Source organism: Pipistrellus hanaki, assembly GCF_964339955.1.
Source record: "Pipistrellus hanaki genome assembly, chromosome: 2".
Classification (NCBI taxonomy): Eukaryota; Metazoa; Chordata; class Mammalia; order Chiroptera; family Vespertilionidae; genus Pipistrellus; species Pipistrellus hanaki.
The window spans coordinates 48,187,994-48,212,199 of record NC_140504.1 but is presented as its reverse complement, the minus strand read 5'-3'; the positions used below and the strand labels follow the sequence as shown (position 1 = coordinate 48,212,199).

General features: G+C 42.5%; 1 protein-coding gene and 1 pseudogene across 2 annotated transcripts in view; both read left to right on the top strand.

The window, feature by feature from the left end:
- Window positions 1-8,781: 8,781 nt before the first annotated feature.
- LOC311616403 (large ribosomal subunit protein eL19-like) lies at window positions 8,782-10,770 on the top strand (annotated as a pseudogene). Its single transcript has one exon. The product of its transcript is annotated as a large ribosomal subunit protein eL19-like (transcript).
- A 149-nt stretch (window positions 10,771-10,919) lies between these two features.
- Window positions 10,920-24,206, top strand: part of ACAP2 (ArfGAP with coiled-coil, ankyrin repeat and PH domains 2) — a 115,090-nt gene continuing 101,803 nt past the window's right edge. The window contains exon 1 of the mRNA XM_084871608.1: window positions 10,920-11,263. Coding sequence (XP_084727734.1) covers window positions 11,211-11,263 — 53 coding nt within the window. The 5' untranslated portion in view covers window positions 10,920-11,210. The remainder of the gene's footprint in view (window positions 11,264-24,206) is intronic.

Here is a 24,206-nt window from a genome sequence, read left to right as displayed (position 1 = left end):
AAAAAAAAGAAAAGAACAAAAAAAAAAGAACTGTGAACAACTCATATGTTCATAGAGGAATAAATAAAGACTATTCAGCCTTGGCCAAGTAGCTCAGTGCTCAGTTGGTTAGAGCGTCATCCCCATATGCCAAAGTTGCTGGTTCAATCCCTGGCCAAGGACATGCAGGAGGCAGCCAGTGAATGCATGGATGGAGGGAACAACAAATCAATTTTTTCTTTTCTCTCTGTCCCTTCTTTTCTCTAAAATCAATAACTTAAAAATCATTTTAAAGTATCTTCATATAGCAGTGGAAATAAATGATCTAGAACTATAGGCGTTAATATGGGTTAACTTCACAAACATGATTTTGAGCTATAAAAAAGTAAAGAAAAAAGTTATAGAAGAATACATATAGTATTATATCATTTATGTAAAGTCCAAAAAAATATACAAAACTAACCTACTTAAGAACATAGTTTAGCCTAGCAGACCTTAACCATTCTCTGACCACTTACATTAGCCTACAATTGGGCAATTATCTTAAATATCATCTCATGAGTGGTTTCCTATTTCTTCTTACCAAAAGCAGAAGACACAGATGGACATTTTGAAGACATGACAGGATGTAAAACCACAACACACACTATCCAAAAAACACTGGCAACACAGTACACTGTAGACTGACTACTGGTTGTTTAGCCATGTGGTCATGTGACTGACCAGGAGCTATGGCTCACTGCCCCTGCCCAGCATCAAGACAGAGTGTGGTGCTAGCTTGGGAAAATACCAAAATTAAAAAATCTGAGGTATGTTTCCTATTGAATGTATACCATTTTCACGCCATTTTAAGGTAAAAAATCCTAAGTTGAAGCATTGTAGTCGGGAATTCTCTGTATTCATCTTTCTGCTTGTTGATTGACATGTAGATTATTTCCTAGTTTTGGCTATTATGAATAAAACTTCTATGAACACTCTTAGAAACTGAATATTTATGTCTCCCTAAAATGTACTACTATGTTGAAGCCCTGGTCCCCAATATGGCTGTATTTAAAAATGGGACCTCAGGAGGTAACTAAGGTTAAATGAGGTTATAAGAGTGAGACCCTGATGCGATAGAATTTTGTGTTCTAATAAGGAACACCAGAAAGCTTGCTCTGTTTCTCCCTCTCTCCACGTGAGCAGAGGAAAGGCTGAGTGAGGACACAAAGAGAAGGTAACATCTGCAATCCAGGGAAGAGCTCTCGCCAGATGCCAACCTTGCTGGCACCTTGATCTTGGACTTCCAGTCTCCACAACTGTGAGAAAATAAATCTCTGTTGCTTAAGCCACTCAGTTGCGGTATTTTGTTATGGCAGCTTGAGCAGACTAATACAAACGCCTAACAGCATTGTAAAGAATTCCTTTCCTTCTTAAACTAGCCAGAGTTGGTTTCTGTTGCTCGTTAAACTTAAACAAGCCACAACTGACATAGTGTGTATAACAAGTTTGGGAAATGGTGGTGCAAGAATAAAAGATGGTGCTGCTAAGAAAGGCCGGAGCATCTCCGTGTGCTGTGCCCGGAAAACAATGTAAGATATCACAGTATTCTGAGCCAGGGAGTCATGTGACCAGATTAGCTTTGTAGAAAGGTAATTTTTAGTAGTACAGAGATTTGGAGAGGGTGACATTATGGCAGTGTATTTAGTTTACTGGGACTGCTGTAACAAAATGCCATAAGCTGGGTGATTTAAACAACAGAAATTTGCCTGGCCAGTGTGGCTCAGTTGTTTAAGGATTGTCCCAGGCACCAGCGGTCGAAAGTTCCATCCTGGTCAGGGTACATGCCTGGGTTGTGGGCTTTATCACAACCCAGTGGCGTGTAGGTCACAGCTGATTGATGTTTCTCTCTCACTGATGTCTCTCTCTCTCTCTCTCTCTCTCTCTCTCTCTCTCTTTCTCTCTCAAATCAATAAAAAATATTTAAAAATAAATTTATGCCGAAACTGGTTTGGCTCAGTGGATAGAGCGTCAGCCTGCAGACTGGAGGGTCCCAGGTTCTATTCCGGTCAAGGGCATGTACATTGATTGCGGGCACATCCCCGGTAGGGGGTGTGCAGGAGGCAGCTGGTCGATGTATGTCTCTCATCGATGTTTCTGACTATCTATCCCTCTCCCTTCCTCTCTGTGAAAAATCAATAAAATATTTAAAATAAATAAATAAATTTATTTTCTCATGGTTCTGGAGGCTTGAAAGCCCAAGATTAAAGTGTTGGCAGGTTTGGTTTCTCCTGAGGCCTGGTTCCGTGTTTGAGGGTGTCTCTCTATCTGTGTCTTCACATGGCCTTGCCTCCATGTGCACTTGCATCCCTGGTGTCTCTTCCTCTTCTCATAAGGGTACCAGTCACATTACATTGGAGCCTCATCCTTATGGCTTCATTGAACCTTACTTACCTCCTTACAGGCCCCATCTCCAAATATGGTCACATTCTGGGGTATTGGGGGTTAGAGCTTCAACATGTAAATTTTGCGGGGAACACAACTCAACTTGTAATAGGCAAGGAGCCCAGTTAGGATGTTATTTGCAATAATCCAGGGAAGAGGCACTGAGGGCCTGAACCAAGGCAGTGGCATTGAGATTTGTAAGGAGGGCACAAACTCAAGAGCTCTTACATGGGAAACAATGAACAAGATCTGAGGTTCAATTCAATGTGGTGACTATGAGAAAGGGAGCTTCCAGGAAAGTTCTCATCATAGACCATAGCCAAATTAAGGACTTAGGAAGCAAATGCTTAGAAACCTTGGTGTTTTGGATCTCAAGGGATTGAAGTTGGGCAGAGAAAGTCTTCTTACTATGTACTAAAGGCGGCAAGGGGGTGAAAGGAAGGGAGAGGAGCAGAGGGTTCACTGAAGTACAGACCCAATAATGAGGGACTGAGGATCAAGTTGTGGTCTGGGCCCCTACATCTACCGTTTTATCCCAAACCCTTGGCTTGTTAGATATTAAAAAAAAAAAGTTATGATCTGAATGTTGAAAACATCATATACTTAAACTTCAACTCAGCCTATATTTAGTGAGCTCCTATTACATTGCTGGTCTCTGTGCCAGGTCGTGGAGTTATAAAATGAACATAGCTAGCAGTTACTGAATTTCAATGACAAAGGCTGGGCATCAGAATCATCTGTGGGTCTTCTGCCCAGGTCTCACCTATGGAAATCTGACTTAGTAGATAGGGCCCACGAACCTATATTAAAACAAACCAACCAAAAAACACACAAACACTCTACACGGGATTCCTTTATACAGCCATGATGAAAACTATCAATGAGTCAGGCATCATTAGGCACTTTTATGTATATATTATTTAATTGTTACATCCACCCTAGTATAGAAGTATCATTATCTGAGCTCATAATCTGATAGGGAAATAGATATATATGCACAAGTAATCACGAGGATCTGAATAGGAAAATATTACTTTGGGAGAAAAATAAAATCTATTTATTTACCATTTATCAGACACTTAGTTAAAATGACAGGCACCGTGGTAGGTTCTAGAGCTACAAAGATGAATAGAGCATAATGTGACCACCCAAAAGCACCAGGTCTGAGGAGAATATGGCTATAAAAATCTCAAATTATAATACTGAGCTCTGTTCTAATAGACTTATGTAGAAAGGGTGGCCGAACAACCACAGCACTTGTGTTAAGCAAGTACTGGAAGAGGCTCCACTTAAGCCAAGTTTCAAAGAATGAATGGGAGCTCACCAGGCACACAAAGGAAGGAGGCCCTTTCGGGGAGAGGAAATATCACGTACCAAGGTGGGTCTGAGAAAGAAGCACACTGAAATAGCTGAGAGAACTCCCTCATGGGTGGATGAACCCATTTGGAGCCGAGAGACTGGCAGCAAAAAAAGTAGGAAAGGTTGGCAATGATGAAACCAAAGAATTTGGAGTTTATCCTACAGATCTGTGGTCTTCAAATTATACTCAGTGGAGCTGTGAGTATTCCTTGGAGTCCACTGGCGCGTCATCTGGTCATGGGGAGCGGGGCCAGGTGGCCAGACACTGGTCTCCCCGCCCTGTTTCAACCACATCAGTTCTGATTTTGTCCGTTTGATGGTGGACATTGATGATAAACTTTTTTATTTGAAACAAAGGGTTCCAAGGTTAAGTAAAGTTTAAAAAACATAGCTTTAGGTGATATTAAACTTTTGAAGAATTTTAAGCAAGGGAGTCTGTGAGTTTTCAAGGTGAAAATAGTTGCCAACAGTGTCCGGTGCTGAAGAGATGTCAGGAAAAACAAGTACTTAAAAGTGTCCTTTGGTTTGGCAATTGGAAAGTGACCTAATTAAAAACAGTTGGTGGGGCTGGGTAGGGAGGGGGAGAATAGATCGCAGAGGACAGTGAAATGAGTAAGAGGGGAAAATGTGGAGACTATGCTCTCAAGAGTCTGAGATAGAAAGCAATGGCCAAAGGGGAATTTATCCAACTCATAAGTTCTCCTTTCTTGCCAACTGATCCCCCATCCGCATGGTCATGAGAGCAGCCTTCTGGAAGCTGTGTTTGTGGATGGCTGACCCCTTGGCTACAGCTGCTTGGCTCTGCAGGAGTACATCATCCACGTTGGGCCAATGCTTCTCCCAAGACACTGAGTATTTGGGATCAAGAGTGAAAACCCTTTCCCTCCTGTTGGTGGGTTACTCTTGGGAGCTGAGCCTGGAGAGGGAGATGAAATGAGCTTCATGTGTGCACAGGAACAAAGCAGAGGTGTGGAAAGGATAAGCAAGAGAGCCTCCAGGCTTCACAGGTGCGGTTTCTAAAGACTTCTCAAGGTACATGGATAGTCTGCCATTGGTTCTGGGTGAAACCATTCTATCCTATATAATAAAGAGGTAATATGCAAATTGATCATCATACCCTTACAAGATGGATGCCTACAACCAGGCGGGGGAGGGGGGGGTTTATTGAGGGACGACCAAATGACTGAACAAGCAGGCTGCATGGGGTAACCAGGCCAGCAAGGGGGAGGGCAGTTGGGGGCATTCAGGCTGGCAGGGGGGCAGTTGGGGCAACCAAGCTGACAGAGGAGGCAATAAGAGACAACCAGGCCATCAGGGGGGGCAGTAAGGGTGACCAGGCAGATGGGGGAGGAGGGGCAATTGGGGGCGACCAGGCTAGCAGGGAGGGGATAATTGGGAGTGACCAGGCAGGCAGGCAGGTGAGCAATTAGGAGCCAGTGTTCCAGGATTGTGAGAGGGATGTCTGACTGCCAGTGTAGGCCCGATTCCCAGCAGTCAGACAACCCCCAAGGGGTCCTGAATTGAAGAGGGTGCAGACTGGGCTGAGGGAACCCCCCCCGCCCCCACTCCTTTTCATGAATTTCATGAACTGCGCCTCTTATAAATCCATCCCAAAACCTCAACCCCCACTTTGCCTTACTAAAATAGTTTCTCTTATACTTTTTGCTGTTCTTTCTTTCTTCTTTCTTCAAAGAGAACATACAAGTTGAGGATGCAGAGTGGATAATTGATAGAGCCATTCTCAGAGAATGGAAGGTGAGGTCCAGAGAACAGGGGTGAAATGAACTTCCCTCTGAGATGGGTGGGTAAGGGAGAATAGAGATGAGCATGTGAGTTGGGACTCGGAAGAGTGTTCCTACTAACTGACTCCTACCCTATTTCCCCGAAAATAAGACAGTGTCTTATATTAATTTTTGCTCCCAAAGATGCTCTAGGTCTTATTTTCAGGGGATGTCTTATTTTTCCATGAAGAAGAATACGGTACACATTTATTGTTAAATGAAAATAAAGGAAATTTATTACCTGTATACAGTACGGTAGTATGGTAGTTGTCAACACAAACCAGACAAACTGTGAATCCTACAGTATCAAGAATTTACTCATTTATTCAATGACAATCATGTCATCATCTTCTGGAACATCATCATAACAATCCAATTCCTGAATTTCCTGGTGAATTTCTTGTGACTCCATTTCTTTCAGAATCAGTGGACCAAATCTCTCATGTTTAGCCTAGGGGGGCCTTATTTTTGGGGGATGCCTTATATTTCACTAAGAAGGAAACCTGTAAGTAGGTCTTATTTTAGGAGGATGTCTTATTTTCGGGGAAACACGGTATTTTTCTAGTGAAGAGTCAAAATTATCTACAAACCATGAGAGGAGTGGAGCACAGACTGTGTAGCAAATAGCTACTGTTCTAGTGCACTAGAGATCTGGCCACAGATAAATAATAGAAAGGCAGCTGAAAAGCCAAAGTAGGTAGCACCCAGGTCTTGTATCACTGAATGCAGTGATACACAGTCTCAGCTGTCAAAGCCTCTTGCCTATCCAGCTCCCTTTAAAATATGAATCAGATCACATCACATTCCTCTGCTGAAAATTTTCCAGTGACTCCAACTGCTTTAAGATATAAACTGTCTCTGGGATTGCTCAGCGACTAGGCGTTGTCATTGCCAGGGAACGGCCTAGGGAGGGGTATGAGGCTTTGTACAGTGTTGCTGAAGTGGCGGAGGAAGGCAAGACAGGCAGATACCTACAAGATAAAAAGAGTCCTGGGTTTGGAGCTGCGAAGTGAACGTGTGGGAGTGAGACAGCAGAAAACATTCAAGGCTGAGCTTGGGCATGAATGTTCTGGGTGAGACGAGGTTTAGGGCAGGAACATTTAAGGACTTCCCAAAGTGACATACTTTGAGACACAGAGATGAATGTCTTCTCTGTTTGAATGGTACCACCTCCCACCTCCCACCTGTTACCCAAACCTGAAACATGGAGTTACCATCAAGTTTAGTCTTTTTTCCTTTTCCTTCATCACTTTTTTTCCCCTTGTATTTATTAATGTATCTTGATCAAAATGGCCTTGGTTGAGAACCTCAAAATTGCTTAGAGTGTTTAGTCTCAGTCCAGACAGCCCCACCCATTTGCCCCACTCTCCTTAAAATTCAAATTGGAGCATGGCACTAACAGGCTTCCGTCATTCTCATTCCGTTTTCCCCTTGCCTTAAGATACAAATTCCTTAGCATGGCAGGCAAGGTCCTTTGATCTGGTCACTGCTTACCTCTGTAGTCATGTAGTTCACTGTGATTACAGGTCCTTGGAAAGACCTTTCTCCCCTTCTGCTGGATCTTACTTTTTCAGGATTGCTCATATTTACAGAGACATGAGAACCCTGTTTCCTTCCCTGGAGTATGCTAGCTCCCTGCATACTCCTGACTTGGGATGTATCATGCATTTCCTCCTTTGGTTTGAAAGCTCTACATAGGAAATACCATTTATTTCATCTATAAACTTTGGGAATACCATTTATTTCATCTATAAACTTTGGGACCTACTGTTTGGCCAGAGTATATGCTCAGTGGATATTATTGAATAAAGAACAAGTGAAGGTTGAAATCACCTTAGGAGTTGGGGTGGAGGACTGAGTCAGAGGCCAAAGTCCGGGATGAATGTGCAAGTTTAATAGTTCTGTTTTCCGGGCCCAGCCATTGACACCCTCTCTCAGAGAAACTGCCTGTTTACCAGTCAGCTGTCCTGCAATCCCCATCCTTACCCTCATTCCTGTGCAAATGACTAATTCCAGTGACTTGTCATGGAAAAAAAAAATGAGCTGGGTTAATCAGATTTTCCTCCTGGGATCTGGGTATTGGGAGATATATTAAAAGTGGGAAGCTACAGAAGCATAGGTTAAAAGAATACATCAAGAAATATATAGCAGAAGTTGCACAGTGGCTCTGAAACTTGTTTTTATAACCTGTGACATTTTGGGATTCTCACCCTATCCCACTTTTAATATTTCTTCTTTTTTAAAATCCTCACCAGAGGATATATTTTTGTTGATTTTAGATAGGGAGAGTGAGAATGAAAGAGAGAGAGACATCAATTGGTTGCCTCCTATACACACCTTTACTGGGGATTGAACATGAAACCTGGGCATGTGCCCTGCAACCTTTTGGTGTACGGGATGATGCTTCAACCAACTGAGCCACCCAGCCAGGATACTATTTCTTATTTTAGGACATTATATTACCATCGACACCCTATAATGCTTGCTTTACCATGGGGGCAGAGAAAAAAAACTGTGACATTGCTATCATTTAATGGGTTTATGTAAATTTAGCCATCCATAGAAAAATGTTTATTTGATAATTAGCTTAGTTATTTGCACTGATGGTGTCATGCAGTTGAATTTTATTTTATTTTATTTTTTTCTTTATTGATTAAGGTATTACATATGTGTCCTTATCCCCCCAATTTCCTCCCACCCCCCTCTAGGGTCTGTGCCCATTGGTTATGTTTATATGCATTGCATACAAGTCCTTTTTGGTTGATCTCTCCCTCTTTCCCCCACCCTCCCCTGCTTTCCCAATGAGGTTTGACGGTCTGATCGATGCTTCTCTGTCTCAGGATCTGCTTTTGTTCATCAGTTTATGTTGTTCGTTATATTCCACAAATGAGTGAGATCATGCGATATTTATCTTTCTCTGACTTACTGGCAGTTGAATTTTATTATATATATATATATATATATATATATATATATATATATATATATATATTTAAATATATATTTTATTGATTTTTTTACAGAGAGGAAGGGAGAGCGATAGAGAGTTAGAAACATCGATGAGAGAGTCATTGATCAGCTGCCTCTTGCACACCCCTTACTGGGGATGTGTCTGCAACCAAGATACATGCCCTTGACCAGAGTCAAACCCAGGACCCTTCAGTCCACAGGCCAACACTCTATCCGCTGAGCCAAACTGGTTTCAGCTGAATTTTAATTTGAATCTCAAAGTGTCACTATAGGCATCTTCCAAAAGGTTACACCGTGTTGAAGCATTTAAACAATTAAGTTATTGTATATACAGATTATGCACCAAGAATGCAATTAAATGTTGAAATGCCCAACTCTATTTCTAAATTTGACATGGAAGTTACAAATCTAGAAGAGGTTGGCTTGATTAAAGTGTCTGAGGACACAACTTTTGACTGTCAATAGTTTCTAGTTGTTAAGAGAAGCTGTGTGGATTCCAGGAATATACAATTCAATTAAAAAAGAGAAACCAAGCTTATTACCAAAGAAGGCACATTTATAAAGCTTATATATTCTTTGAAATGTCTCAAAATTATACAGTTAATTCTTAAAAGTACTAAAGAGAACAAGATATAACCATAGGTTATGAAAAGCAACAAACCATCATGCTATAAAGTTAGCCAGACGGTCAAAGGGCTACATGAGACTTCAGGCAGAAGTGAGAAGGCTTAATCACTGATGATAGCACAGAGGAAAAAAGTGATGCAGGTATGGTTGGACCCAATGAGACCAATGAAATCGCCAATGCCAACTCCCGGCAGCAGATTCGAAAGCTGATCCAAGATGGGCTGATTGTCCAGAAGCCTGTGACTGTCCATTCCCGGGCTGGATGCCCCAAATCACCTTGGCCCCAGGAAGGGCAGGCATATGGGCACAGGTAAGCAGGAGGGTACTGCCCATGCTCGAACGCCTGAGAAGGAACCTGGGTGGAGAGGATGAGAACTCTTTGCTGGCTGCTCAGAAGATTGACCGCCACATGCACCACAGGCTGTACCTGAAAGTGAAAGGTAACGTGTTCAAAACCAAGCGGATTCTCCTGGAACACAGCCACAGGCTGAAGGCAGACAGGCTCGCTGGAAGCTTCCGGCTGATCAGGCCGAGGCCCGCAGGCCTGAGACCAAGGCGGCCCGCAGGCGCTGTGAAGAGCGGCTCCAGGCCAAGAAGGAGACAGATCATCAGGGCTCTGTCCACGGAGGAAGAGACCCAGGGATAAAGCTCCCCCTCTCTTCCCTGGACAGAGTGGCCTTGGCAATTACATGGTTCAGTCCATTTAATAAAAGTGACCTTCACCTAAAAAAACAAAACGAAACAAAACAAAAATGAAAAAAAGTGGCACAATTATGGCAGTAGTCAGCATTTATTGAATGAGTACTATGTGGCACTGTGTTAAGTACCTTTAGAGGTCTTATCTATTTCAACCTCAGGACAATTCTGTTGGATCAGTGGTGCTTATCTTCATTTTAGTGAGAAAGCTAGGAGCAACTGTGCTGTTACAACACCCTACACGAGCATTTTTATAGACACGCCTATACTTTTTGGGTTGGGTTTAAAGAGTATACATTTAAATATGATGTATCTGTGCTGCAGGTGTTACAAGTTGGAGTAAGGGAAAGCCTCACTTTCAGAACCCTCTCACCTCAGAGCTGGAGAAGGCCACCGAGAGAAAGGCTGGTAAGGAGGCATGTCTCCGGTGGTTTTGAGAACCCTGAACGCCCATCCACCCATACCTGCCTCAATCCTTCTGCTCTTTCGATGCACACTCTAAACACCAGCTCCTTCAGAAGGTAGTCTCTGATTACATAAAAAGATATACATATGGGAGATATTTCTAAATTAATTAAACAACCAAGCCAAGAATTGAAAGATGGATTTTTTTTTTATCATTAACTTTTACCCTCGCTCCTTTCCTGGCCTCAGTTTCTTTCAACTAAAAGGAATCGGTGGCTTAGCCTGCATCTTTCTTTTACCATTGCTCCTAACCTCTCCAGATTTCTGCCAAAGCTGCCTTAAAAAGTAACCCTCCTTGCTGAGACCTGCAGGAGGCCGCTCCTCGGCATTGGCAGCTCAGCAGGGCGGGGCCGGAGGAGGCCGAGAAGGGGCGGGGGCTCCGAGGGAAGCGCAGCGCGGGCGCTCACGTGACTTCCTTCCCAAGGAGCCTCCTCAGCTGCCGGCCTCCCAGCAACCGGTGCGTCCGCCTAGCGACGCCTGCGCATCCCGGTTGGCCCCTGGGAACGCGTGTGGCCAGCGAGCACCCACGGTCGCTCCGCTCATTGGCTGGGGCTCCCGTCGCTCCGGTGCGTTGCCAGAGCGCCCGTGGGCGGTGCTGCCGGAAGCCCCTCCCATTGGCCGCTGGGTTTGTGGCTGGCTGGCCGGGGCTGTCACTCCCGGGCCGTTTCCCTGAGGCCGGCGCTCGGCTGGGGGTGGGAGGAAGAGGGGCCGGACTGGGGCCTGACTGAGCCGCCGCCGCCGCCGCCGCCGCCTTCGCGGCTGCTATGACCCTCCGGCGAGGCGCCCTGCTCAGCTCCGCGCAGCGCTAGTGCGCCCGCCGCAGCCGTCTGGGTCCCCAGCGCCGCCGCTCCCGCGGCTTCTTAGGCTCCTCCGGCGCCGCCGGCCGGGCGAGGCGGAGGCAGACGCAGGATGAAGATGACGGTGGATTTCGAGGAGTGTCTGAAGGATTCGCCCCGTTTCAGGTGAGCTGCGCGGCGCCGGAGCTGCGGCCCCGGGCGGTGGGGGCGTGAAGGCTGCCGGCGGCGCGCGCCAGGGCCCCGCAGCCCGCGCCCTCCGACGGGGCGAGCGGCCGTTGTCGCCGCTCTCGATCCGGCGAAGGCGCCGCAGCTACGAACCGACCCGTCCCAAGCTGGGAGGCTGCCCGGGAGGAGGACCTTCCTCTTCCCTCTTCCTCGCCCTCTGCCCGGGGCGTAGCGATCCAGAGGCCGGGCGCGCCGCTCGGCTCCGGGGACTGGGGTGCAGCGGCGGCGTCCGCGGAGACGCGTGCCCTTCTCCGGCGCGCGCGCTCGACCCCTTCCTCCCGGAGCTCATCCTTTCCCCCCTTCCTTCCGCTCCTGTTTCGTTTCCACCCCCCCCCCCCCACCCCACTCCACCCCTTCTTTAAGGGAGCTTGCAGGGCGCCCGCTTGCAGTTCACTTAGTTCCTCTTTGCGCTTTTCCACTCTCCTTACCCCGTGGAGGAAGTGGCGGTGGGGGTAGTGCGGGTGGTGGTGAGGTGGTGATGGTGGGGTTGGGGGATCGAACTGGGTCGTCGATTTCTGTTGGCGTGCGAATCCCCAGCCAGAAGGGCTCTCGGGAAGGCGCTGGGCTGGCGGGGGATTTGCACCGGAGTCGGGGGTGGGGTTGCGCTTTGACCAGCCACATTCTGTGGGCTCGGTCCGAAACCATCTGCTTTGCTTTAAGCTTTTTAAAGGGGGTAGCTCAGTCGAGAGGTATTGGGTCGAGGGGTGAGGAGTAGGGGAAACTGCATTTCTGTTTTGGGAACGGAAGTAGGCTCCGAAGCGCCGGCCCAGGAGGGCCCGCAGACCCGGGATCGCAGCGGGATGCTCCCCGCGGGTCTGTCACATCAGCTGGCGAGGGGGCACTCAGAGTCTCCGGGGCTGCCCGCCCGCCCGGCCTCCTGTGGGTGGACAGACGAGTGCATGCTATGTTCTTTACGTTTCGGGCATCGTAGGAAACTCTTGAATTGTTTTGGAGAATGGGGCTTGCTAGATTGTATTTTACAGTGTATTTACAGGCGTAGGGTTGTCCTTAGGCCGTAAAAAAAAAAAAAAAAAAAAGGCCTTAAAACTTCCGTTAGGCAGTGACATTTCTTGAAAGCGTCCCCAGAGCATTGGAGAGTGTGTGTGTGTGTGTGTGTGTGTGTGTGTGTGTGAGAGAGAGAGAGAGAGAGAGAGGTCTCCAGGTCAAGCCTGCGTTGTCAATTTCTTGCATCCTCTGCCTGGGAACCAACTGTTCTCATCCTTATCATTGTTAATTAGATTTCCCGTTCCTTTTTTTCTTCAGTGAAAAGCAAACTATTGCAAAGCTAAGGAACTCCAACTTCTAAGAGAAAATTTAAGAACACTTTGTGATTTTGACTTTTGTTAATTAAAAAAACTTTTTTAATTGATTTGAGAGGAAGGGGGGAAGAGCTAGAGAAACAACACTTAATTTTTCCAATCGCTTATACATCTATTGGTTGATTCTTGCATGTGTCTTTACGTGGTGGTGGTGGGGTGGGGGGGGGCTGGGAGTGGGCGCTGGGGATTGAGCCCACAACCCTGGCGAATCTAACGGTTGACTTACCCGGCCGGTGTCTTGTTATTAATTTTATTTGGAATTTAGGGCTATTGCTTTTAACAAGCTGCACCTAGTTTGATTGTTGTTGGTATTCACTTTTGAAACTCATGTTCTGCATGAATTGAACATCCCTGTGGATTGTGTAGGACAGCTTTACCCGTTAGATTTCAGGATTGTGTAGCAAATGAAGTAATTTTTAAAGCATACTTTATAAAGTTGTGCTTTTAGTGAAATTTTTATTAATATGAATCAGCTATTTGCTTTTTTTTTTTAAATGCAATAATCATAACCTTTTTTTCCTAGACTAGAGAAAGCTGCATTATGTGCAGTTTATTTCACATTTTAAATTTCATTTTAAAAAGAAAGTTGAGAGAAGTGACTTGGAGAACTTCTAGCCAATGGTGTCGATCACAAACCATATGATATCTTTTATTTTATTTTATTTAATTTAGAGGGGGTGGGGGGAAGGAGGAGAGAGAAAGAGAAAGATACATTGATTTGTTGCCTCACACACCCACCCTGATCTGGGATAGAAGCTGACACCTTCGACCTTCCCTTGCAGGAGATGATGCTCAAACAACTGAGCTACATAGGCCAGAGCATATATTTGTGTGTGTGTGTATGTGTGTGTGTGTGTTTTTAATATAAAGTAATCATTGAATATAAAATAAAAGGGAAAGATACTAATTAAGTTGTATGGAATATTATAGTGAAGTTTTGTTAAACTTGAATATAATATTTTATTTTAATTAGGATATTTGAGATTTTTCAAGAGTTATTAGCAGTATTCTAATTATTATTGGCTATAATTTGGGAAGAAAAATCAAAATTCATAGAACTCCTATATTTCGCATATATTTTTGGGATTAGATTAGATTATCAATAGAGGGAAGAATGCCAAGAAATAAAGGCCTTATCATTTACATCTTAAGTTTTACAGTTTTTCTATAATCCCATTACTAAGTAGGTTTCTATAGAATTTGAAAAGAATATTTCAGAAGTTTTTTTATTCACATGCTTTATGTGTTAGAGAAACTTGATTTTTATTTATAAAATGTAATTTTAAACAATATATTTTATTGATTTTTTTTTTGCAGAGAGGAAGGGAGAGGGATAGAGGGCCGGGCCTGAAACCAATGTACATGCCCTTGACCAGAATCGAACCTGGGACCCTTCAGTCAGCAGACTGACACTCTATCTACTGAGCCAAACCAATTTCGGCGAGAAACTTGATTTTTAAGAATATTGTGCGTTTTTATGAGTGGTATTTTGAAACTTCATATCAAAACAAGATTTGTGAAGGCTGGGCTTGTTTTTTGATAGCAGGGCACCTGCCTTATTTATTCCTTGTAGTGTCCTTATCTGTTGTGTTGTTTTTAGGTTAATACCTATTCTTTTTTATTCATAAATGAATTAAGGTTGGGTGTTGTAGAATTAGTGCAAAAGGCAGATCTTGCAGAAGAAAACTTTCATCAGTGTTCTAGATTTAAACATTAATTTTCCTGTTAAGTTGATAAAACCAGAGAAAGACTGATTAAAATAGGAGAAGAAGGATCTTGCAATTGTAACATTGTCTTTATTCATTTGACTAAAGCTGGTGGTTACTTTTACATTCCAAAGAATTTTTTTTTCTCTCTCTTTAGATTAGATTGGAAGGCACATTTCATTGTGTACTTTTGAATTGCCTTTTTAGTTTTTTAAACCCTTCTAAAGATCAAAATCTTGTTCATGTAAAAATCTACAAGAAAGTAAATGTGTCTAAATGTACTTTTTAAATGTGCTTTCTGAAATGTGCACTCAAAAATAAAAATGTTAGCAAGCCTTCGAACACTTTGATCTTTATCTGATTTATTTTTATCCTTAACAATGTTTATTGTATACCATTCTGAAGGTTTTTTTTTTTTGTAAGATTCTATTTCAGATACGATCTTTGTTCAATAACTTGGAATAAAATTCTTAAAAAGATGTTTTGGGGCAAAAGTTCTTCATGGGTAGAATAAAAGGTAAACTACTTTTGATTATGTTTTGCTGTTAAGCTGGTGCCAATCCTGGCTGCTTTGCCACTTTACCTTCCTTCTTCAGAACAACTGGCACTTGATACATGGAAAATATATAGTGGGTGAGGGATGAGGAGAAAAAAGTTGTCACTTTAGTGGTGGTAGAATTGCATTATAAAGTAGTTTTTGTTTTTTTAATGAGCCAAAACAATAATCCTGCTATTCCTCACTGTAGCTTCTAATTCTTAATTTAATATAACATCAAATTAAGTTGGAATAAGGAAGAACAAGCTTTTATAATGTGCCAGACCTCAAATGATGTCTTATATCATACAGATATTTAAAAACTGGCTTTTGGCCCTGGCTGGTGTGGTTCAGTTGGTTGGAGTGTTATCTGTACACCAAAAGGTGGTGGGTTCAATTTCCAGTCAGGGCGCATAACCAGGTTTTGGGTTTGATCCCCTGTTAATCCAGCAATTGATCAATGTTTCTCTTTCATATGGATGTTTCCCTCCCTCCCTTCCTCCTTCTCGCTTTCCTCTCTCTAAAATCAATAAACACACACAGCTTCTTTTAAAACTGGCTTTTGTCTATTACCTAAAAAATTCTCCCCTATCTTATTATAGGACTGGAGGCCCAGTGCACAATTTGTGCACGGGTGGTGTCCCTCAGCCTGGCCAGGGATTGAGGCCTTTCTAGGGGGCCAGCTGGTTGAGGGGGAGGGGCTGCAGGAGGTTGACTGGCTGGGGGGAGGGATTGTAGGAGGTTGGCTGTGGGAGTGCACTGACTATCAGGGGGCAGTTCCTGCATTGAGCATCTGCCCCCTGGTGGTCAGTGAACATCATAGCAACTGGTCGTTTGGTCATAATTATTGTATTTTTATATATATACATATATATAAATTTATAGTAATTTTTATTGATTTATTTTTAGAGAGAGAGAGAGATGAAGGGGAGAGTGAAAGAGAAACATCTATTTATTGTTTCGTTTATGCATGCATTTATTGGTTGTTTCTTATATGTGCCTATACTGGGGATTAAACCTTTAACCTTGGCATATCAGGATGATACTTTATCCAACTGAATTACTTGGCCAGGGCCATTTTGTAGTAATTTTAGTGTCAAGTAATGCAACTGCATTTTAGTTTTGAGTGTGGGAGATGATATAATTTTCTTTTTAAGGAAAGCTGCTGGTCGTAATATCTTTTACTGAGTACTCTATCCTTTCCTTATTGATTTAAAATTATACACAAGCACATATACATATACACATACAGACATAAGTCTTTGTCTGGGTTCTATTCTTTTCCATTAATGTATTTGTTCTCTTGCAAATACCATTAATATTTTAGTTACAATACTTTATAGTCTGTTATGATACCTGGTGGGACTAGTTTTCCTTTGTTATTGGTTTGTGCCTCTCCACCCTCCAAATATTCTTGAATATTTTATCTTTGCAGTAGTTTCTTCAATTTCAGAGGTGAATATGTCTATATATTTTGATCTTACTAGTATTTTAAAAAACTTTTTGTAATGTAAAATTTCAATGATGATTGAACTATATGCAATTTTCAAGGGACATATTTTAGATTTAACCACAAATAGGTTGGAAGTAAAAGGATAGGAAAAGGTAAAGCATGCAGTGAGTATCCAAAAGAGAGCTGGAAAAGCTATATTAATATCAGATAATATAGATTATAAGACAAAAATTACTGGAGATAAAGGACATTTTATAATGATAAAAGAGTCAATCTATTAGGAAGACATAACACTTATAAACTTACTAGGGGAGTCCCAAAGTACATGGAGCAAAAATTGAAAAAAAAAATGAAGAGAGGAATAGACAATTCAACAACAATAATTCATAAATACTTTTAGTAATGGGTAGAACAACTAGGCAGACGATCAACGATACAGAAGATGTGAATAATACTATAAATCAATAGGACTTTGTGGATATCTATAGAACACTTCACACAGTTGCAGAATTCACATTCTTCTCAAGTGCACATAAAATATGTTCTAACATGGACCATATGTTACACCATTAAATAAGTTTCAATACATTTAAAAGGCATTGTACTAAATATGTTCTTTGACCATAATGAAATGAATGTAGAATCAATAACCAAAGAAAATCTCAGAGATTTACAAATAGTGGAAATTAAACAACATACTTGTAAATAACCAGTGGAGTAAAGAAGAAATCACAAGGATATTAGAAAACACTCTCAGACAATGAAAATAAATATGCAGCATATCAAACTTATGGGGTATGGCCAAAGAAATGTTTAAGAGGGAAATTTACACCTGGAAACACCTACATTAAAAAAGAAGAAAAATCTCAATCAGTGACCATTTATACTAATAAAAGGGTAATATGCTAATTAGACCTGGAGACCTTCTGGGACACCTTCCAATGTCCTTCTGGACAAAGCCATGGTGGTAGGGCCAAGGCAGAGGAGTTGGGGGTGATCAGGCCAGCAAGGGGCATTTGGGGGAGATCAGGGCAGCAAGAGGGCGTGGTTTGAGCAGGCCAGCAGGCAGGTGAGCGTTAGGAGCCAGTGGTCCTGGATTGCAAGAGGGATGACTGGCTGCCAGTTTAGGTCGGATCCCTGGCAGTCAGACATACCCCAAGGGGTCCCAGATTGGAGATGGTGCAGGCTGGGCTGAGGGGAGAAAAACCCTAGAACACCTTCTTGGATTCTTATTACCCAAGTTACCAAGAACTCTGCGGGTGGCGTACAGGGAGCTTAGAAAAGGTGTTTCTTCTGCAGCTCACATGCAGAGGCGGGACTGCTAGCACCCTCCAGCGCGCAGACCCTGCTCTCTGCGCCTGCCTCACCACGTCCACTGGGTTGCCAGCCTTGTTGTGCTAGGAGCCTGTGGGCCACCGGGGGCAGGACCCAGAGGTGCTCCATGCACTTCCTAGTGACTGGTTGTCCGTCTGGTCATGCCAGCCCTAGGCTATTAGTATAGATATGTTTTCATTTTTAAATAATTTTTATTTTTTAATTATAGTTGGCATACAATATTATATTAGTTTCAGGTGTACACCCTAGTGATTAGACATTACATACTTACTAAGTGATCATCTCAAGGAAATCTCACACTCATCTAACACCATACATAGTTATTAGAATACTAGGAGCCCAGTGCATGAAATTTGTGCATAGCTAGGATCCCTAGCGGCTGCCCACTGCTGGCTGGGGCCTCCCTTCCCCCAGCTGCCTATTGCTACTGCCGGCTAGGCCCTCCCTTCCCCTGACTGCTGGCTGGGCCTTCCCTTCCCCCAGCTGTCAGCTGGGGACCCCTTCACACTCACTTTGGCCTGGCATTACCCGCTTATCTGCTCCACCATCCTGCCACAGTCCTGCTCTCATCAGGGCCCATCAGGGCTGGCAGCGCCTCCACTGCTGCCCGCTGCCGGTGCCACATCACCGATGCCCACCATGTTCCACACTGGTGGTCAATGCATGTGCAACTCCTGGTCGGTCCAACTCCTGCCCATAGGGACAATTTATATTAGCCTTTTATTACCTAGGATTATTGACTATAGTTTCTGTGCTATACTTTATATCCCTATGACTATTTTGATTTTAAAATATGGTTGTATTATATGTTCTATGAAGATGTTATGGCTTAACACTGCTTATTCCTGTTTTGGATGTGGTGTTTCTCCACTTTTCTGGGTTATAGATAATATGATAACTAATAATCTCATGTTACTTTTTTGATGAATGTAGAAAAATTTTCTTGTATTATATTTCACTTTCTGAATTTGTATCCTTCTAGATCACATGTGTCAAACACAAGGCTCGCGGGCCAAATCCAGCCCGCCAGGCCTTGCAATGTGGCCCGCACCGCGCTGTCATCACTGTACTCTGCTGTCAGTTTATGACATTGTCAGTTTATGACTGTTCAGTAAACCATTCGGCCCGCGATTTAGGCTGGATTTTAGATTTTGGCCCCTTCTCTGATTGAGTTCGACACCCCTATTCTAGATAGATAACAGTTTAAGCATTTTTGGAAAGTGAACTCATAGGTGGGGATGTAATGTGTCATTTCCATCGGGAATCCCATGAAGTTTGTCTTCCTGTTGACAATGCAAAGTTTGATCACTGGTGCTAAAGGTGGGAAACCTGGGGAGGGAGAGGCTTGAGGTGGGATTAAAGATCAAAGGTCTTGAGATGGGAAGGAGTTTGATCTTCAAGGAACAAAAAGAAGCCAATGTGGGCTGAAGCAGAGTGAGCACGAGAAAGAATGGTAGGAGATAAGTTCAGATGGATAGATAGGGACCATGTTAGGCTTTATAAGTCATCCATAATAAGAAGTTATGATTAGTGCAATAGGAAGCCATTAGAAAGCTTTTAGCAGTGGTGAGAAATGATAAGGCTTATATTTTAAAGGTATTTGGAAAATGGGTTGTGGAGGGATTAGAGTGGATATAGGGTAGAGAGTGGAGGGGAGTGAAGAGTGGGGGAGAGAGAGAAGAAAAATCATTTGATTGCCTCCCACACGTGCCCTGACTGGGGCAGGGATGAACCTGCAACAGGGCATGTGCCCTTGCCCAGGAATCAAACCTGAGACCCTTTGGTCCGTGGGCTGACACTCTAACCACTTAGCAGATATCAAGGGTTTGACTCTCATCTTGATGGCAGAATGGCAAAGTCGTGTTGCAGAAGACCATGTGTGGCCTCCTTTGGGAAATATAACCTGTAATACATGGTGTCCAAAAGTGCCTTGGAATCATGATGAAGAAAGTTATTAAGATGCAACAAGATTGAATATTTAAAACCAAAGTGAGTTACTTTTCTCTGTCAAAGTGACAATTTTAAGATTTCTTATTGTTAGGAAAGCTTTAGGGAAAGGTCCTTATACTATTGTAAAGAGTGTGGTTTGGTATAGCTTTTTCAAAGGGCAAAATACTAAAATATCTTAGGGTTTAAAAATTCATCTACTTTGTTTCAGCATTTTTGCATCTAGGAATTTCTCCTAAGGAATAATAGGAAAAGTGTGCAAAGTTATATGAGCAAAGATATATATCAGATTGCTTATTTATTTAGAGGAAAAATTGTGCAAGTACAATGTTGGCTAAGTACAATATTGTATTGTACTATTATGTACAGTATATAATCCTATTTAATAAAAGTAATATGCAAATTGACCATCACTCCAACACACAAGGTAGCTGCCCCCATGTGGTCAAAGATGGCTGCCCCCATATGGACATAAGATGGCCACCACAAGATGGCCATCAGGGGAGGACAGTTGGGAGGGACCAGGCCTGCAAGGAGGGCAGTTGGGGGTGATCAGGCCTGAAGGGGAGGGCAGTTGGGGGCAACCAGGCCGGCAGGGGAGGGCAGTAAGAGGTGGCCAGGCCAGCAGGGGAGGGCAAATTAGGGGCAATCGAGCCCACAGGGGAGAAGTTAGGTGTCAATCAGGCTGGCAGGGGAGTGGCTAGTGGGTGATCAGGCTGGCAGGCAGAAGCAGTTGGGGGCAGTCAGGTAGGCAGGCAGGCAAGCAAGCAAGCAAGCAAGCAAGCGGTTGGGAGCCAGCAGTCCTGGATTGTGAGAAGGATGTTTGACTGCCCATTTGGGATAGGGCCTACATGAGCAGTCAGACATCCCTCGAGGGATCTCAGATTGGAGAGGGTGTAGGCTGGGCTGAGGGACACCTCTCCACCCCCGTGCACGAATTTTGTGCACCAGGCCTCTAATACTTAATAATGGTGATAAATGACTCTGACTGGTTTATGTACTTATGTACTATTTATTGTTGTTTTAGAATGTATTCTTTCTACCTATGAAAAGAAAGTTTGTAAACTGCATGCCATGTTACACTGGCAGCAGCCTCGTACATTTCATGTTTACTGCATCTCATGGTTGTGTCTCTTGTGTTTGACTTAATCATATGTTGTTTTGTGCAGTAATGTGCTATACAGTTTTATAGTCTAGGAACAATAGGTTATACCCATGGTAGGCAAACTGCGGCTCGCGAGCCACATGCGGCTCTTAGGCTCCTTGAGTGTGGCTCTTTCACAAAATACCACAGCCTGGGTGAGTCTTATTTTGAAGAAGTGGTGTTAGAAGAAGTTTAAGTTTAAAAAATTCAGTTCTCAAAAGAAATTTCAATCGTACTGTTGATATTTGGCTCTGTTGACTAATTAGTTTGCCAACCACTGGGTTATATCATATAGCCTAGGTGTGTAGTAGGCTATTTCATCTAGTGTTAAGTGCATTTTATGATGTTTACATGATGAAATTGCCTAATGAGGCGTTTCTCAGAATGTATTCTGTTTGTTAAGCGGCACATGATTCTACAGATCTCAGTTTATGGGCATAATTTTCATGGGATATAGAGTTATAATTTAGAATGTATACTATGGCACTGCATATGTCAAAAGGGTTATGTGTTAAAATGTCTGGAAAGACTAATATATTTTATCTTAAAATGGGAGTATGCTCTTTGGCCTTTAGTTTTAAAGTTTTATTTACAAGAATCAGTGTTATCAGTAAAAACAAAGACAAAACAAAAAAAACACAAAATACAGAGTAAGCAAAATGGGTGAAAAAAACAACAATTAAAAAACCCCAAACACAATAGTCCATTCTTGTCCTTTCTCCTCTGCCTCTCACAACTTACAGAAAAATTGAAAGGATCATACAATGAACACTTATTATCTTTCATTGAAGATTTACCAGTTGTTTATATTTTGACATATTTGTTTGCTCTGTTTTATACACACAAACACATTCCTGTAAATGCATACAGCAAGAATATTTCTTTTTCTGAATCATTTGAAAGTTTGGCATGCATCTGTTCAAAATAAGGAATTCTCTTTTATAACCACATTTATAACACAATGATTACATGTTCAGAATTTTCCAGATTTACAAATAATGTCTGTAAAATAAAAATTGTTTTTCTCTTCCTGTTTAGGTAAAAATCACTATTTTTTCTACTAGTCTCTTTTCTTTACTAGTCACACAGAACATTTCACTTCTGATGCTTCTGGTTACCAAATGTGTGATCACCCCCCCCCCCCCCCCCCCAAACACACACACCAAAAAAGTTTCCTACACTAGCTAAAATTTAACCGAATTCTGACACTATCTGGTCAGACACAGGTTCAGATCTCACAGGTTAAGGGCTCAGTATGATAAGGCTGCCTTTCCCTATCTCCATCTCAGATGCCAGTTACAAATCCAGATTATCACCTGTAACTCTGACCAGCTATAGAGATCGGAGGTTCCCATTACCGCCTTGCTCAGGTCTGAGTATAATTTGCTCACAGAACCCAGGGAAACACATATGCTTACCAGTTTATTAAAGGATGTGGGAAAGTATGTACATAAACAGCCAGGTGAAAAGATACATAGGACTTTGGGAGAGTCCCAAAGTGCAGGAGCTTCTGTCCCTGAGGAGTTGAGGTGTCTCATATTCTGGGTCCACTCACCTACCTAGATGCTCTCTGAACCCTGCATAAAATTGGGATTTTATGGAGACTTTCTCACTTAGGCAGGATCAATTATTAACTCTATTTCCAGCCCCTCTCTTTCCTCCGGAGAAGGTGGGGTGGGGTGGGGGGTTGCTGAAAATGAGAAGGCTGTAATCTTGGCTTGGTCTTTTGGGTGACCAGCCTCCATCTAGGAGCCCACCCAGAGTAGCCTCATTAGAACAAAAGATGCTCCTAGTGCTCCTACCACTTGGAAACTTATAAGGGTTTTAGGAGCTCTATGTCAGAGATGGGGCCAAAGTCAAGTATTAGAACAAGAGGTGCTCGTGGAAATTACAAGGATTTTAGGAGCTCTGTGCCAGGTACAGGGCAGAAGCCAATATATATTTTTCTAGTATTTCATACTGTTTCTTATAAGTAGTGTTTTTTTTTTTGTTTTTTGTTTTTTTGTTTTTTTGTTTTTTCTTTCAGCCTCCAATCAGGGTTCCTGCATTGCTTTTTTATTACCTTTAGCTGACGGACTGTACATTCTTTTAATCTATCATCCCTCACTGAGGTTACTTAACCATGAAGAAAATATTGGGTGATTATGGAGCTAGGAGAGGTCTTGATCTTATCTGAGACTTCAAATTGGGGAAGCTTTTTGTATGTCATATTAAGAATTTTGGTGGATTATCATGGAAACAGTGTGAAGCTCTTAGAGATGGGACATATCCTAATTTGTATAGTACTAATTTTTGAGGTAAAATATTTTAGTGTATCACAATTTGGTACAAAATGACATATTGAACAAAACTGAAAAATACATTTTTGAGACAGTATGGGGAAGTCAAACATGAAATAAATACGAGATTATTAAGAAATTATTATTATGTGCGATAATGGCTAAGAGGTTCTGTTGCATTATCTATTAAAGATCAATAAGTCTAGCCAGTTTGGCTCAGTGGGTAGAGCATCAGCCCGTGAACTGAAGGGTGGGTCCCAGGTTTGATTCCGGTCATTGGCACCATACACCTCAGGTGCAGGTGTGGTCCCCTGCTCTGATCGGGGCTCAAGTGGGAGGCAGCCAGTTGATGTGTCTCTCTCACATTGTGTTTCTCTCTGTTTACTCCTCTCTTCCACTCTCTTTAAAAGAACACAACACCTGAATTTGCTTTAAAGTACATTAGAAAAAAAAAAGAAAAATGAAGAAAAGAGATAGGACTATATGAAACAAGAATAATTTTGATAATTATTGAAACTAGGTAATAGGTATTTGTATGTGTTTGATTCATTGCATACGAGGTTAAGAAAACATAACCACTGACACCTCATTTTTTTGAAGTGGAAAATGAACTAGAAGGTTAACTTGTATGTGAAAGTCATCTGATATTCAAAATTTCTGTTACTTTCCAGAGGAGTTCTTTCATATGTAGAGTGAAGATATATATCTCAGGCTTATTTCTAGACATTTTATTAGAAAAAGAATTCTTGCCTGGTCGGCCTGGCTTGGTGGTTGAGCATAAACCTGTGAACCAGGAGGTGATGGTTTGATTACCGGTCAGGGCACATGCCTAAGTTTGTGGCCCTATCCCCAGTGTGGGGCTTACAGAAGGCAGCTTATCAGTGATTCTCTCTTATCTTTGGTTTTCTGTCTCTCTCTTCCTCTCTGAAATCAATAAAAATATATTTTTAAAAAATAGAAAAAGAATTCTCAGCAAAAATAATTTACCTCTTAAAATATTTAATAATCTTGCTTTTACAGTATTTATTTGAAAACTATAGACTTTTAAGTATGGCAGAAAGCTAGCTTTTACAATGGAAAAATTCTGTACCAATTACACAACTGTTTAATTCAAACTGCCACTCACAATTGTAGAATGCTGTTGTGGAGATACTTTGCTTGTCAA